Source organism: Aotus nancymaae, unplaced genomic scaffold, assembly GCF_030222135.1.
Source record: "Aotus nancymaae isolate 86718 unplaced genomic scaffold, 86718_ANA_hifiasm-v0.15.2.pri h1tg000041l, whole genome shotgun sequence".
Lineage (NCBI taxonomy): Eukaryota > Metazoa > Chordata > Mammalia > Primates > Aotidae > Aotus > Aotus nancymaae.
This window is the reverse complement of record NW_026988455.1, coordinates 8,916,784-8,934,093: the sequence shown is the minus strand read 5'-3', so window position 1 is coordinate 8,934,093 and position 17,310 is coordinate 8,916,784. Positions and strand designations below refer to the sequence as shown.

Sequence of the window (17,310 nt, the reverse complement as noted above, 5' to 3'; positions counted from 1 at the left end):
ACACATACATTCATATACACATCCATATATGTACACATCTTTACACACATCCGCACACACATCCATATACACACATCTACATATAGACACATCCATGTACAGATACATCTGTACACAGATGCACACACATTCATACACACACATCTGCACACATGTTGGTGGGGATCAGGGGAGCACAGCATTAAGTAGTGATGCTCTGGTAATAGCAAGTATTGTTTTGACAGTTTTTGGGTGAACTGACCAGCTAGTGGCTATCAGAGGGGTGTGTGGGGTTTGTTCGCAGGTTGGCGGGGCCATCAAACATGGTATTTGTAGTGGCTTATGTCTTTTCTAGATGATCTCCCATGTGGGGCCTTGGAGTGTAGCAAGCTGTCCCCATGGCCCACCTGCCAGTGTCTGCACCAGTGACCAACAAAGTTGTGGCTTCATTGGCCTTCTCAAGGACTTTGGATTGTACTGTAAGAAACGCTAGTGTGCCATCATTCGACATGTCTGGTCACCACGTGGAGATCAGTTGCCAGTGACAGGATGGGAGCTGGGAGAGCCAGGAGGATGTTGCAGTGAGACAGGTGTGATGACCAGGGCTGGAGCTGGTGCGCAGCGGAGGTGGCAGATGGGGATGATTCTAGTCACACTCCACAGCGATGGTTGACTGAGTTCCTGATGGATCCAATGAGGGGGTTGTCAAGGAGAGAAGAGGAGTCCTTTGTATTTATGTCTGAGTTTGTAACACAGGTTTCTAATTTTGAGAAATCTGGAGTTTAAAAAATTGAGGAAGGGCTGGGCACAGTGGCTCACACCTGTAATCCCAGCACTTTGGGAGGCCAAGGCGGGTGGATCACTTGGGCTCAGGAGTTTGAGACCAGCCTGGCCAACATGGCCAAACCCCATCTCTACTAAAAATAGAAAAATTAGCTGCCCACTGTGGTGTGTGCCTGTCATCCCAGCTACTTGGGAAGCTGAGGCAGAAGAATCATTTGAACCCAGGAGGTGAAGGTTGCAGTGAACCGGGATCCCGCCACTGCACTCCAGCCTGTGTGAGAGAGTGAGACTCTGTCTCAAGAAAAATCAAAAATTGGGGAAGGATTGGCATAAAAAGCCAATATATGGGCTGTCTCCTGCCCTCTTTCCAGTCCCAGCTTGTGTGGTCATGGCTGGGCTTGTTGGCCAAGCCTGTCATTCCAGGTGACACCAAGGTGTTTTCAGGGCTAGAGTGACCTGCAGCCACCCATGGTCGGCAAGGCCGAGTGGTTCCAGGCACAGCTGGAGATGAAACGGGTGATGGGGACAGCCCTGTCATCTTTACAGGGAACCTCACACAGCAGATGGGCAGCAAGCTGGCCTCTCTGCATCGCTGAGCCATCTGCTGAGTGACCAGGCCCACGTGACAGGTAGGAGATGAGACTCCTTGTGCCCTGTCTCCTCCATGGCCAGGCTAGGGTGTGGGCCAAATGCCTCCTGATGGTCCTCTTCACCCCAGCCTCTCAATATCAACATCCCATCTAAGGACAGATGCAGGCTCAGTGTAAGCCCCCAGAACCTCCCCCAACCTCCAACTGCCCCCACAAACCTTAAAATAGCAGCTTTTAGGCTGTTTTTATTCTCACCCATGATAAACACATGTAACATTTTGCCCTAAAATACATGGGGCATTTAAAACACACGCACAGGCTGAGCAGGTGCTGGCTCTGTGCCAGAGCCAGGGTGGTGGCACCTGGGTGTGATGTTTATGGGTTCTGAAATATTCCAAGGTAAGGACACTTGGAATATTTCCAAGAGCCGGGGGTACTTGGAGCAGTGGCTGTTGGCCACCTCATATGGGTGTCTGGAGTCAACAGCTGGCCCGGTTCCACCTGTGTGTTCTGGAGGACCTTCAGTGTTGCAGAAGCAGAAGCTTCAGAAGGTGAAATTTACCGAACAACCCATGATGTGTGGTTAATTCTTTTGTCATCTGTCCTATTTGATTTCGTTTCATTCTACTTTATTATTTTGAGAGAGTCTCACACTGTTGCTGGGACTGGATGCAATGGTGCAATGTTGGCTCGCTGCAGCCTTTGCCTCCTGGGTTCAAGCAATTCTCTTGCCTCAGCCTCCTGAGTAGCTGGGATTACAGGTGCCCACCACCACGCTTGGTTAATTTTTATTTTTATTTTTATTTTTTTATTTCTAGTAGAGACAGGGTTTCACTATATTGGCCAGGCTGGTCTCGAACTCCTGACCTCAGGAAATCTGCCTGCCTCGGCTTCCCAAAGTGCTGGGATTACAGACATGAGCCACTGCGTCCGACCTCATTCTACTTTATTCTTGGGCCAAGCACAGTGACCCATGCCTATAATCCCAGCACTTTGGGAAGCCAAGGCAGGAAGATTGCTTGAGCCCAGGAGTTCAAGACCAGCCTGGGCAACATAGTGAGACCCGTTTCTACAAAAAAATGTGTGTGTGTGTATGTATGTGTATACACACACATACACACAAATTAGCCAATGTGGTGGCACGTGTCTGTAGTACCAGCTACTGGGGAGGCTGAGGTAGGAGGATTGATTGAGCCTGGGAGGTCAAGGCTGCAATGAGTCATGATCAGGCCTGTCCGTGGCCTGTTGCACAGGGCACATGTGTTGACTCTTCAAGGAGCCCCCAACCCCAAGGCCCCTGGGATATTCCAGAGTCCCCTCTTTGCCTGGGGCTGGGGGTGTTGGTCCCTGGGGGCTGACCCTTTCACCTGCCTGCTCTCTGTCCCTGCAGCACTGCTGGAAAGGAAGGAGGAGGATGGACAGTGGGTGGCTGCCCTCGGTGCTGAGCTCTTCGTTCCAGGGCTGGCGGGGCTGCATGCCCTTGGCCTGCTGCAGCAGTGGGGCTGGCTGTGGACCAACTCCCTGAGGATCCAGTACAGCCTCCTGGGTAAGGCACTGCACGCCTGGCTTCGGGGCAGGTGGAGGTGGCAGGGCCTGCCTTGTTTCCTGTGGCTATGGCTCTGCCAGCTAAGATATGCTGTCACCACAGTATTTTCCATTAGTCATTCTGTGGGCTCTGAGTAGGACTTAGTACCTGCTCATTTAAAAAAAAAGGTATGTCTGTTGAGGGGACATTCATCCATCTCTTAAGACCTCCCCATGGACAAGTTCTAATGGAGTGACAAGCAGAGCACAGGGCAGGGGGGACATGGCTGAGGCTGGGCTGGGCTGGGACTTCCTTCTCTTGGAGCTGTGGTGGAGGGCTGCCTGTCAGAGGAGGGGAGGGGTTCCTTGATTGACCCTCACAGCCAGGCAAAGCAGCCAGCACACCAGTGTAGCACCAGCCAGAGGCTGTAGACAGAGAACGGCTCAGATGGCACCTACAGGCTGGAGCTGGGCCACGAGCTCCACTACACACAGATCCCAGCCTTCAGTCACAAGGTGGGTGCCCAGGCCAGGTGGGATGTCCAAAGAGAGCACCAGAGTCAGGCAAGTGGTGATCTGAGTACCCTGAGCTCATCCCCAAAGAGATGAACTTGCTCCCAATAGCATAGCCCTATAGGAATGGATCCAGGGCTGGCACTTCAGCCTCAGTCTTATGTCTATTCATCCAGTGTTGCTTCAGCCCAGGAGGCAGAGGTTGCAATGAGCCCAGATGATGCCACTGTACTCCAGCCTGAGCAACAGAGTGAGATCTTATCTCTAAAATAAACAAATAATAAATTAAAAAAAAAAAAAAAAGCCAGGTGCAGTGGCTCACACTTGTAATTCCAGCACTTTGGGAGGCTGAGGCAGGTGGATCATGAGGTCGGGAGTTCAAGACCAGCCTGGCCAATGTGGTGAAACCCCATCTCTACTAAAAATACAAAAATCAGCCAGCTGTCATGGTGAGTGCCTGAAATGCTAGCTTCGCTGGAGGCTGAGGCAGGAGAATTGCTTGAACTGGAGGTTCTATGGGAAGCACTGGGATGAGAGCAGCAGCAAGAGGCATCTCCGTCAGCCAGACCTTCAAGAATGACTCAGGGCCCACTCTGAGCAATCACTTCATGGAGGTAAGCCTGGCCACTGCAGCAGAGCCGTGCCCTGTGAGTGCAGCATGGACAGTGGGAGCTAGGGCACCCCTCATGGCCCTCTGGCCCTGGCTGCAAGGATGCAGGCAGCTGAAACTCAGCCTTGGTAACTTTCCCTTTTGCATCTGCAACCCAAAGTCCCTAGGGGTGAGAAACATTTGTCACAGTGCCAAGGACTGGAAGGAGGGCTTGGGAAACAGATTTCCAACCGTAAAAATGCATTTTGTAAACAGCCGTTCATTTTTAGTTTTCCCGGAGCGGGGGTTCTTTTGCTGAGTTAGGAATGATGATGTGCTCAGCAGCTGAACAGGTGGTGGTTCTTCTACAGCATGCATTTAACCTTGTACATTTTTTTTTTCCTTTTCACATCCAGTCCTGCAAGTAGTGGTGGTTTATTCTTTTTGAGATGGAGTCTCGCTCTGTCACCAGGCTGGAGTGCATTGGCACGATCTCAGCTCACTGCAACCTCTGCCTCCCGTATTCAAGCAATTTTCCTGCCTCAGACTCCCAAGTACCTGGGACTACAGGCGTGCACCACAATGACTGGCTCAGTTTTGTATTTTTAGTAGAGGTGGGGTTTCAACATTTTGGCCAGGATGGTCTTGATCTCTTGACCTCATGATCCACCGGCCTCAGCCTCCCAAAGTGGTGGGATTACAAGTGTGAGCCACCGTGCCTGACCCAACCTTCTTTTTTTTTCGTGGGCTGCTGTCTCATTCTTACAAGGTCTCCAACCTAAAATCCCTTATGTCTGCTGCCTCGGTTTTTTCAGCCTTCTGCCTGTTTTCTTTTGAGTGTACTGCCTTGTTTCTGTGAAGCTCGCTCACTGCCACAGGGTCTCTTTCTGGTTCCACGATGAGCTCTCTGTGGCTGTGGGGTCACTAAATGCTCACAGCTGCTGCCCTGACTGCCCTCCTGGCAGGACTAGGAACTTGTGGCCTCTCCACCATCTGGGGCTAAGACCCTGCCCAGCACCAGGGTGGGCATCCCTCTGACTGGCTGTTGAATGTCACTTCCACATCCTCTCTGCTGTGCCAGAGTCCCATGGCCACCCACAGGGCAGTGAATTTGAAAGAGTGCTCCAGGGCTCGGCACCCTGTGCTGTTCATGGCCATGATTGACTACAGTGAGAGGAGGCAGGAGTGTCAGCACAGGGAAGGGGGCCGGGGCAGAGTCCAAGGGGAGCCAGGGCCAGCACCCAGTGTCCTCTCCCAGTCCCTGCACCTTCACACAGGATGCACTTGGCTGTCCCAGCACTATGTCACCCAGGGTGTTTAGTGGGGGCTGCCACATTGGCAGGTGCTGCTTGGTGCAGACCACACTATCAGACTCCTAGGAGGCAAGCAGGTGTCCGGCATAAACCACATTTGTGCAAACAGTTCAGGTGCAGAGAGCCTTGTATCACTTCTAGGAGTGGTGGAAACCCTCCCCCAATCCAAGTTCCCAGACAACCTATGAGCAGCCCATGCAGAAGCGTCACGGGTCCGCCGTGACAACTCGCCTGTAATCTCCAGTGCCTGCTGCTCTATTCCTTTTCCCCCACTCCCTCCACCATCTTAATCCCAGGAACAGGCCCTGTCTCCTCGAGGCCTGGGCTGGGCCTCTGAGCTGCCCAGAGGCCTCATGGTGGTTGGTGGCTGCCGATTGAAAGGCCCCTGGCCACAATGAAGGACACCTACCTGGAGGTGATGCTGCAGCTCCTGGAGATGGTGTGGCAGGAGGGGGCAGATGAGGCCATGTGGCTGCAGGCCTGGGTGCCCAGCCCCATCAGTATGGCCCTGGGGGCCGTGAAAGGCACCCTGGATCTGGTGAGTGAGAGCAGGGATGGGGTGTGGCTGGCAGTTGAAGATGACCGAGACCACTCTCACTGTCCCATCCCTCTCCAGGTGGCCCACCAGATGCTGTCCTGGGCTGAGGCCATGTTCTCACGGGCACTGAAGAGGCTCTGCACACCCCTGCTGGACCTGTACGGCCTCGCAGCCAGGTAACGCAGGGTTGGGAGTAGCACATCCGGTGTTCCTGCCGCATATCGGGTGCAATGCTGAATTCCTTGACATGTTCTGACTCACTGACTACTGACCACCCTGCAGAGCCTTCTTCACTCCCCATTTCACAGAAGAGGAAGCTGGGGTTTCTTCCTCACTCCATAGAGACCTCGTAAGCATGGTCCTAGTACAGGCGGGATTTTAGGAGCTGTGCAGAGGAACGCAGTGGGCAAGGCTGACCCCTGCCTTCAGGAAGCTCAGTTTTACTCAGAGACAGACATGAAGCACAAGAAATCATCTACAGCAGGTAGATGAGAGTCACCTCTTAGGCCATTCTGTCACATTTCCTTGCTTTTGTTTTGCAATCTTTTTTTTGAGACGGAGTCTCGCTCTGTTGCAGTCGTGTGATCTCAGCTCATTGCAACCTCTGCCACCTCTGTTCAATCGATTCTCCTGCCTCAGCCTTCCAAGTTGCTGGGACTACAGGTGTGTGCATTACTGCACCTGGCTCATTTTTTGCATTTTTAGTAGAGACAGGGTTTTGCCACTCCAGGCTGGTCTCAAACTCCTGGCCCTCGGTGATGCAATCCCCTTGGCCTTCCAAAGTTTTGGGATTACAGGCATGAGCCACCACTCCTGGCCTGTTTTGTAATCTTTTAAACACACAAAAGTCCTTCTTTCTTGCAGGCTGTTCAGAAGCCGGCACAGGCTGTGTGTGGCCCACTGCCCGTCATTTACCACTAAGCCATACATTAGGTGGCAAATGCTAGAGAAGGAGCATTGTTGAGGTGGTGGACGGGGGATCCTATGGTGTGGCCATGGCTGGCTTTGAGGAGAAGGTACAGTTCAAGCAAGATCTATGGGGCCAGTGTGGGAAGAGAGCTCAGGTGGGGGCACCACTGCACAGAGGTCTGGGAGAGGGACGTGCCTGGCATGTTTGTTTTTGAGATGGAGTCTTGTTGTTTGTCACCCAGGCTGGAGTGCTGTGGTGTGATCTCAGCTCACTGCAACCTCTGCCTCTCAAATTCAAGTGATTCTCCTGCCTCAGCCTCCCAAGTAGCTGGAATTACAGGCATTCACCAACATACGTGGCTAATTTTTGTATGTTTAGTAGAGATGGGGTTTCACTACATTAACCAGGCTGGTCTCAGAATCCTGGGCTCCAGAGACTCGGTGCTGGGATTATGGGCAAGAGCCACCTTGCCTGGCCTGTTTGAATAGCAAGGTGGTGGGACTGATGCAACTGGGAGGGATTGGGAGGTTCCAAAGCTGGGGGGTGAGGGGAGGACTCTGGCTTCTGCTCTGACCTAGGAAGGATGAGATCACCCTTTCATTTCAAAAGGCTCCTTTGGTCCCTGTGTTGAGAACACGGGGTGGTGGATAGAAGTGGGGAACCCAGTCTAGAGGAGGGGCCTGCAGACCCAGTATCCTTTTCCCACACAGCCATGAGGCCCACCAGGAACCAGGCTTCAGGCAGAGGGCCACCCCCTTCTTCCATGCTGGTGGCCTTGCAGAGTGTCTGGACTCCAGCTCTGCCTCTTACTGGGATTCCTCTGCATCGGCTCTATGTGCCTCCGTTTCCCCAGGTGTAGAATAGGGACTAAACCCACATCATGGGGAAAAGGCTCCATGAAATATAAGTTCCTGCTCCTGCTGCCTTGTGGTCAGAATTTAGGCTGAGGAAGGGAAGAGCTCCCACAGTGGGGCTCTGGTTGAAGAATCACCTGCCTGGTAATTTGCCTACCTGGTGAGTGTGATCGGGTGGGGGTGCCAAAAAATGGATTCAACTGGCAGTGAGCTGTTAAAGCTGGTTCCTGCCAGCTGCAGGGCCTCTGGGCTCCCTAGAAGGTAAGTGAGGCTACCTGCCCCTCACCTTCACCGGCCCATCAACGAGTGTGCAACATTCCTCATCCCACTCCAGCCACACGTGAGCCGAGATCTCCCTGATCATTCAGATCTCACAGGCTTGACCCTTCTCTACATATTGAGAAAGTCCCAGTCCTCCTCTCAACTGTAGACATTTCCTAGACCTGTTGGTCGGGCACAGTGGATCATGCCTGTAATCCCAGCACTTTGGGCAGATCACTTGAGGTCGGGAGTTTGAGAGCAGCCTGGCCAACATGGTGAAACCCTGACTCTACTAAAAATTCAAAAATTAGCTGGGCATGGCAGAGAGTGCCTGTAGTTCCAGCTACTCTGGAGGCTGTGACAGGAGACTCACTTAAACCCAGCAAGCAGAGGTCACAGTGTCAGTACCATTATATTCAAGCTTGGGAAACAGAATGAGATTCTGTCTGAAAAAAAAAAAAACAATTTCCTACACCTTCCAGTTCCTGTCCTCAGCATCCCCACACACAGGCCCCATGCTGCCCAAGACCCAGGGAGCAGATGAGGCATGACATCAGACATCTGTGTCCTCAAAATAGGGCAGCTTGTTTCTGTCCGGCCTCAGACCCCACCTCTGCTGTCATATGGGCCTCTGTGCTCCTCCACCTCATTATGGGATTTCCTAGAAAAAGGACAGCCCCCCCCCAAGAGGCACACCAATGCTCTCCATGACAGAGCTCTTCCTGTGGACCTGTGAGCTCCTGCTCTGCAGCCAAAGGAAGCAAGGCTCGGCCAGGCATAGTGACTTGTCCTGTGCATTCCCTCTAGGAACTACTCAGTGGTGGTGATGTTGCCACTGCTGCCTCGGGGGAATGAGACCCTGGACATGGCCTGGGTGACCAGCTACCTGGTGGAGGAGAAGCTGCTGTGGCCACTCCGAGAGCTGTCCAGGGCCAATGAGCTGGCCGAGTTCTACTAGCTCAGATGCCACCTGCTGCAGGGTCCCTGGAAGTGTGAGTCCTGCCCGAGGCTGTGCTGCCCTCCTCCGTGGGAACCCCCTCCCCCGGGCTGTGCTGCCCTTCTCCCTGGGAACCCCCTGCCCCGGGCTGTGCTGTCCTCCACCCTGGGATCCCCCTCCCCTGGGCTGTGCTGTCCTCCTCCCTGGGAGCCCCATGCCCCGGACTGTGCTGTCCTCCTCCCTCGGAGCCCCATGCCCCGGGCTGTGCTGTCCTCTTCCCTGGGAGCCCCCTGCCGTGGGCTGTGCTGTCCTCCCTGGGAGCCCCCTGCCACGGGCTGTGCTGTCCTCTTCCCTGGGAGCCCCCTGCCGTGGGCTGTGCTGTCCTCCTCCCTGGGAGCCCCCTGCCACGGGCTGTGCTGTCCTCTTCCTGGGAGCCCCATGCCGTGGGCTGTGCTGTCCTCCTCCCTGGGAGCCCCCTGCCACGGGCTGTGCTGTCCTCCTCCCTGGGAACCCCCTCCCCCGGGCTGTGCTGTCCTCCTCCCTGGGAGCCCCCTGCCCCGGGCTGTGCTGTCCTCCTCCCTGGGAGCCCCCTGCCCCGGGCTGTGCTGTCCTCCTCCCTGGGAAACCCTTGCCCCGGGCTGTGCTGTCCTCCTCCCTGGGAGCCCCCTGCCACAGGCTGTGCTGCCTTCCTCCCTGGGAACCCCCTCCCCTGGGCTGTGCTGTCCTACTCCCTGGGAGCCCCCTGCCCCGGGCTGTGCTGTCTTCCTCCCTGGGAAGCCCTTGCCCTGGGCTGTGCTGTCCTCCTCCCTGGGAGCCCCTGCCACGGGCTGTGCTGCCTTCCTCCCTGGGAGCCCCCTGCCACGGGCTGTGCTGCCTTCCTCCCTGGGAGCCCCCTGCCACGGGCTGTGCTGCCTTCCTCCCTGGGAACCCCCTCCCCCGGGCTGTGCTGTCCTCCTCCCTGGGAGCCCCTTGCCCCGGGCTGTGCTGCCCTCCTTCCTGGGAACCCCCTGCCCCATGGGCATAGCAGCAGGGCCATGCAGGGGCGGGTACTGTGGGGGCACAGGGAAGCCTGCAGCGGTGACTAGGTGGCCCTGATTTCAGGTGGACCCTGTACCATTCCTCAGCCTGTGTATGCAGGACCCCTGTGGCACCCAGGAGCTCCAGCCTGCCTGCACTCTGGAGGCCACTTACATCCACCTGTGTGCCTGCAGCTTCATGTCCCTGGTCCCTCCTCCATAGTGCTGTAAACTGCCCCAGCTGGCTGGCACTCTGCCCCCTGTCTGGCATCTGCCTTCCAGCCAGAGTTGCTTTCTCTTGCCAGGGAAGACAAATAATTGTCATTCAAGGAGCTAAAAGTCAAAACAAAACATTTATAGTCTGACACAGCTTGGATGTGTGTCCCCTCCAAATCTCATGTTTGTTAGCAGGGGTACATCCTTCATGGATGGCTTAGCACCCTCTGGTGAAGTGTGAGTTCTTGCTCTATTAGTTCACATGAGACCAGTTTGTTTATAAAGAGCCTGGCACCTCCTCTCTCTTTGCACCCATTCCCATTTCTGCCATGATTGTAAGCTTCCTGAGGCCTCACCAGAAGTGAAGCAGATGCTGGAGCTGTGCTTGTACAGCCTGTAGAACTGTGAGTCAATTCTATCTCTTATTTATGAACTGCCCAGGTTGGAATGTAGTAGCACAATCTCACCTCACTGCAACTTCCACCTCCCAGGTTCAAGCAATACTCCTGCCTTGGCCTCCCAAACATACAAGCAGGTAGTTTTTGTAGAGATGATGTTTTTCCATGTTGGCCAGGCTGGTCATGAATTCCTGACCTCTGGTGATCCACCTGCCTCGGCCTCCCAAAGTGCTGGGATGACAGGTATGAGCCACCGTGCCCAGCCTCACTAGGGATTTTAATGTCCATCACCGTTTGGGGAAAATGCTCAGCCTGTTTTCCCTCTGCTCTCATACCACAAAAATCATCATTAACACAGAAGATGAATTCTGTGAGCGAATGTGTGGGGTTTGTCCCCACTACCAGGGTGGACCTCTAATTCTCTAATTCAGTTCTAACACTAGCTACCTTGAGATTCTTCAGCCAGTGCTGCATATGATTGCCACAGCCAAAGCCCCACTAAAAGGGCAGAGAAGTCAGTGGCAACAAGAAGAGTGGACTTCCAAGAGCTTCAGATGCCAGACTTAGTGGCTGCCATTCATTAATGAATTCAACAGTAGAAGATTAATCAATTGGAAAATATGACAAAGGGAGGATGAAATGAGAGGATCCAACATGTCTCAAAGAAATTCCAGGCCAAATGTGGTGACTCATCCCTGTAATCCCAGCACTTGGGAGGCTAAGATGCGTGGATCACCTAAGGTCAGGAGTTTGAGACCAACCTGGCCAACATGGTGAAACCCCATCTTTACTAAAAATATAAAACTTAGCCAGGCATGGGGGAGTTTGCCTGTAATCCCAGCTACTTGGGAGGCTGAGGCAGGAGAAATGCTTGAACCCAGGAGGTGGAGGTTGCAGTGAGCCGAGATCTTGCCACTGCACTCCAGCCTGGTGACAAAGTGAGTCTGTGTCAAAAAAAAAAATTCCAGAATGAAAAGAGACAGGACCCAGGACCCTTTAGAGTCAGGAGGCACAATCCCCAACACAATAAATCCATCCATACCTAGACCCATCCAAACAAAATTGCAGAAAAGAAAGAAAAGGTCCTAAAAGCTACTGAGGAGGGTGGAAAGAAGGAAGAACATGTTGACAATTGCTTTCCCACCAGCAGCAACAGACAGTGGAGTAAGAGAAAATAAGCATGAGGTTAGAGTTTATACCCAGCTCAACTATTACTTAATGAAATAACCTCTCAGCACTGATCTGTCTAGAGATCTCTTTACCACAAATGGACACTGACTCAAGGGACACATGTTCATTTACGTGCTGTCTGTCTGCTTTCCTGCTACAATGGCAGAGTATTTGCAAAAGAGACCATATTTTTGCTCTCTGAAAGACCCGATTTGAAAGATGGAAAGATAAGCTACAGATTGGGAAAAAAGGTTTACAAACCACCTATCGGACCAAGGACTCATCTCCAGAGACTCATCTCTAGAAAATATAGAACTCAAAGCTCAAAAGTAGGCCAGATGGAGGGGCTCATGCTTGTATTCCTTGCACTTTTGGAGGCTGAGGTGAGATGGCTTGAAGCCAGGAGGTCAAGGCTGCAGTGAGCCATGATTACACTCCTGGCTGCATGACAGAATGAGACCTTGTCTCACAAAACAAAACCTCCAATTAAAAAATGGGAAATAAACACATGAACAGTGTTTGCAATACCAGCCACAGAGAAACAAGGTAGTGCTACACACCTGAGCTCCGGTGAGTTCCGGCATAGATTGGTGAGTTCTGGCATGGGTCGGTGAGTTCTGGCACGGGTTGGTGAGTTCTGGCACAAGTTGGTGAGTTCTGGCACGGGTTGGTGAGTTCTGGCATGGGTTGGTGAGTTCTGGCACGGGTTGGTGAGTTCTGGCATGGGTTGGTGAGTTCCAGGGAGTCCACAGCATAAAGCATTAGTTGAACATCCAAATGGCCAGGTTGTGATTTCAGCATCCACTTATGCGTGTACTAGAAAAAGCACTGTTCTAGTACCAAAAAGTGGTGGCTGCTGAGAATAAAACTAGGCTTAGAGGCAGGAATCACGGTCATGGTCTACCAACCAGATCCTCTCGGGAAGCAGCACTGGACTCATGAAGTGCCAAGACAGGAGGTGGTGTGGCTCCATGGGAAGCTTGGAGAATCTGGGAATCAAGCAGAAGCACTCATTGTTCTGACTGTGTAAATAAAAAACCGTCAGCTACTACGGCCATCAACAGAACATCTGGGGGGACAAGCAACTCAGAAGATTTATAGCCACAGGGTAACAATTGACTGTTATTTGCAGTTAAAGTCCTCTACCTTCCTCTTAGGGTTTATTTATTTATTGGTTTGTTTGAGACAGTCTTGCTATGTCACCCAGGCTGGACTGCAGTGGCACAATCTTGGCTCACTGTAACCTCTGCCTCCTGGGTTCCAGCAATTCTCCTGCCTCAGCCTCCTGATAGCTGGAATTGCAGTCAGGTGCCACCACACCCAGCTAATCTTTGTGTTTTTAGTGGAGATGGGGTTGCACCGTGTTGGCCAAGATGGTCTCAAACATCAGACCTGGTGATCCACTTGCCTTGGCCTCCCAAAGTGCTGGGATTACAGGTGTGAGCCACCATGTCTGACTGGGTTTATTATTATTATTTTTTAAACAAGGGCTAAATTCTTCCCCTCTCCTGGACACCAGTGAAGTATTTAAGAAAAGCAGTCACCAATTAGTTAAATTTTGAAGGACAAATTAAAAGATGGTTATAATGTGACATGGTAAATGCCCCATAAAACTCAACAATACATCGGCTTTCTGTGAAACTGCTGTCTGTAACCCTTATGTGACAGGCAAGCAGTCCAAACCCACACCATCTTGGCCCCTGTGACTTGTAATAAGTAACTAAGGTCTGTAATTTCCACCCTACCCAGACAATGTGTAATCTTGACGTCTGTGAACCACTTAAGTAACAATCAGAATGTTCAAAGTCCCCTGGCCCTTGGAATGTCCAAAGCCCCTCAACCTCACCCCCACCCAGGAGATGGTTTACGGGCATAAAAGGTCTTGATACCCTCCTTTCAGGGCCGCGGGTTAGAGAGATGTGAGTCCTCAGCAGCCACCGGCAATGAAGACCCTGTAATTTAGCCTAGTCTTTGTCTCAGTGGTGATTTTGTGCTCAGTTACAACAATAAGTTACAACATAAAGGCGTCTCATGAACTCTCATAAGAAAAAGAGGAAGAAATTAAGACACTTTTACTACCTTTTTAAGACAGGGTCTTGCTCTGTCCTCCAGCCTGCAGTACAGTGGTGCGGCCTCCCAAGTAGTTGGGATTACAGGCATCTGCCACCACGTTTTTGTATTTTTAGTAGAGATGGGGTTTCACCATGTTGGCCAGGCTGGTCTTGAACTCCTGACCTCATGTGATCCCCTTACTTCACACCTGACCAGAGATATTAAGACATTCTCAGATAAAAGCTGAGAGAGTTCATTACATTGGGACCTACCCTGCAAGAAATGCTAATGGGAGTCCTTCAAGTCAAAATAAAAGGATGCTAGGTGGAAATCTGAAGGCACATACCTGTATTATTGGAATTTTGATTCATATCTCTGATTTTAATTATTTTGTTGGATTTAAAAGAGATGTGTAACCATAAGTCTATGTTAAATCTAGAATTTATAAAAAACAAATTAGACATGGTGGCATGCACCTGTAGTCTCAGCTATGGAGGATCGCTTGAGTCCAGGGGCTTGAGGTTACAATGAGCTATGACAGTGCCACTGCCCTCCAGCCTGGGTGACAGAGTGAGACCCTCTAAAATATAGATACGCTTTGTGACATAACAACATAGGATGGGGCAGCGCTGTCAAGGAGTAGAGTATTTGTATGTGATTGAACTTACTGGTTTAAAATCGATTGCTATAACTTCAGGATGTTTTTTGTAATCCTGGTGGTAATTACAAAGAAAATATTTATAGAATGTACACAAAAGGAAATGAGAAGGGATTCTAAGTGTGTCACACAAAAAAATCAATTAAACACAAAGGAAGGCAGAAGGAAGGAAATGAGAGAAAACAAACCATGCCCCAGTAAATGGTGAATGAAAGGAGAAACAGACAGTTCTATGATAACAGTAGGCAACATTAAAATGTCATTTTTTGAGACAGAATCTAACTCCGTTGTTCAGGCTTGAGCCAGTGGCATGAGACAGGTCACTGAAACCTCCTGGAACCAAGTGATTCCTGTGCCTCAGCCTCAGACTAGCTGGGATTACAGGTGTATGCCACCACACCCGGCTATTTTTAGTAGAGATGGGGTTTCACCATGTTGGCCAGGCTGGTCTCGAGTTCCTGACCTCAAGTAATCCACCTCCCTCAGCCTCCCAAAGTACTGGGATTACAGACATGAGCCACTGTGCCTGGCCCAATAACTCACTTTCAATAATGGATACAAAATGCAGACAGAAGATCAAGAAGGAAACAGAGGGCTTGAACAATACTATAGATGAATTGGACCTACCAGACATACACAGATGAGTTCACCCAGCAGCAAAATACACATTCTTCAAAATATATGTAGAATATTCTCTGGGAAAGATCATATATTAGGCCTCAAAGCAAGATTTAATACATTTTAAATGACTGAAATCATAATAGCAGAAGGAAAACTGGAATATTCACAAATCTATGGGAACTAAACAACACACTACAAAACTATGGATCAAAGAAAAAAGTAAGGAAAATTAGGAAGTATTTTGAGACAAAACAATGTATCAAATCTTATGGGATACAGCAAAAGCAGTGCTATGAGGGACATTTATAGCTGTACATGCTTACATTAAAGAAAGCTGGCCAGGGGCAGTGGCTCACACCTGTAGTTCCAGCACTTTGGAAGGCCAAGGCAGGCAGATAACCTCATGTCAGGAGTTCAAGACCAGCCCAGCTAACATGGTAAACCTCGTATCTACTAAAAACATAAAAATTAGCCAGGTGTGGTGGCAAGCACCTGTAATCCCAGTTACTTGGGAAGCAGAGGCAGCAGAATCACTTGAACCTATCAGAAGGAGGTTGCAGTGGGCAGAGATTGCACCACTGCACTCCAGCCTAGGTGGCACAGCTAGACTCCATTTCCCCTAACCTTCCCCCACCCCAACCCCACATACACACAAAAAGCAGCAGCAGCCAGGCATAGTGACAGTGTTCTATAATCCCAGCTACTTGGAAGGCTGAGGCCAGGAGATTGCTTGAGGCCAGGAGTTTGAGACTAGCTCAGCAAGTGGCAAGACCCTCTGTCAAATAAAAGAAAAAGGAAAAGCTCTCAAACCACAATCCTAACTTTGTACCTTAAATCGTTAGAGGAAAAAAATAGCCTAAACCCAAAGCTAGGAGAAGGAAGGAAATACTAAATGTTAGAACAGAAATAAATGAAATAGAAGATGGAAAAACTGATCTATAACTACCAAGGAGATTGAATCAGTGACCAAAAACTTAACAAGAAAGAAAAGTACAAGAACAGATGGCTTCATGGGTGCCTTGTACCAACACTTACAGAACCAATACCAATCCTGCTCATCTGCTTCCAAAATCCTGAGGAAAGAATAGCCCCAAACTCACTCTGTGAGGCCAGAATTACCGATACCAAAGGCAGACAAAGCAGCAGCAGAACGCAACACACCGCTATCCCTGATCAATATGATGCAAAAATGCTCAAGAAAATACTAATGAGAATTCAACAACATCATAGATGAATTACACAACATGATCAAGTGAGAGTTATTCCTGGAATGCAAAGGTGGTTACCATATAAACATTAATGTAAGATACCACATTAACAGAATGAAGGAAAGAAAATACATGACAATTTGTTTCAATTAGTACAGAAAAAGCATTTAACACAGTTTAATATCCTTTCATGATTAAAAACATACTGACTAGAAACTGAAACAACCTCAATGTACTAAAGGTCATATGAACAACCTCCAGCTAATATCATTCTCAATGATGACAGACAAATTTTTCCAAGATGAGGAATAAAACAGTGATACCTGCTTTCATAATACTGGAAATCCGACCGGAGCTATTAAGAAAGAAAGGACAAAGAAAAGCCATCCAAATTGGAAAGGAAGAAGTAAAGTTTTCTCTGTTATCAAATGACGTGATCATCTTTGTAGAAAATCCTGAAGACTACCCTAAATAAACTGTTAGAACTAATAATCTGTCCAAGTTTCAGGATTATGAAATCAACATACAGAAGTCAGTTGCATTTCTACACACTAACAGTCAACAGTCCAAGAAGGAAATTAAGAAAACGGTTCCTGCTGGGCTTGGTTGTGGATGCCTAGAGTCTCAGCTACTTGGGAGGCTGGGGCAGGAGGATAGCTTGAGCCTGGGAGGTTAATGCTGTCAGTTTTTATAATGATTATGCCTGTGAATAGCCACTGTACTCCAGCCTGGGCAACATAGTGAGACACCATCTTAAAAAAAAAAAAAAAAAAAAAGTCAGTTTACAGTAGCATCAAAAAGAATAAAATAGGAATAAACTTAACCAGGAGGCAAAGACTTTGGCAGGATTTAAAGTTCCAGAGACCGGTTGTGTAACAAATGTAAAGTCATCTCGTATTTATAGATTATAACGCTTAGTTTCATTAAGATGTCAATAAGACTCAAAGTGATCTACAGGTTTAGTGTAATTGCTCTCAAAATCTAAGTGACATTTTTTCTTCAATTACAGAGAAATCCATCCTTATAAATTGCCTAAAGTTTATATGCAAATTCAAGGGATCCCAAATTACCAAAGAAATCTTGAAAAAGAATAACAAAGTTGGAAATCTTTTACTTCTGAATTTCAAAATGTATCATTAAAAGCTACAGTGGTCAAAAGTGTGGTACGGCAGTACAGACA

At 49.8% G+C, this 17,310-nt stretch overlaps 1 protein-coding gene across 13 annotated transcripts in view; it reads right to left on the bottom strand.

The window, feature by feature from the left end:
* Nucleotides 1–17,310, bottom strand: part of LOC105710662 (uncharacterized) — a 247,749-nt gene that overhangs the window by 15,125 nt on the left and 215,314 nt on the right. For 10 of the 13 annotated variants that reach the window (XR_010336973.1, XR_010336967.1, XR_010336968.1 and 7 more), the window contains exons 2-3: nucleotides 12,152–12,580; nucleotides 5,701–5,826 (exon numbers count right to left, since the gene is read on the bottom strand). Coding sequence is in view for 4 of the 13 variants with exons in the window: in XM_064361431.1 (XP_064217501.1) it covers nucleotides 5,701–5,826; nucleotides 12,152–12,315 (290 nt within the window). In the remaining 9 variants the exon portion in view is untranslated. Of the gene's footprint in view, nucleotides 1–76; nucleotides 661–5,700; nucleotides 5,827–12,151; nucleotides 12,581–16,453; nucleotides 16,620–17,310 lie in introns of those variants that run through there. The other 3 variants (XR_010336971.1, XR_010336977.1, XR_010336969.1) reach the window with 3 other exon arrangements.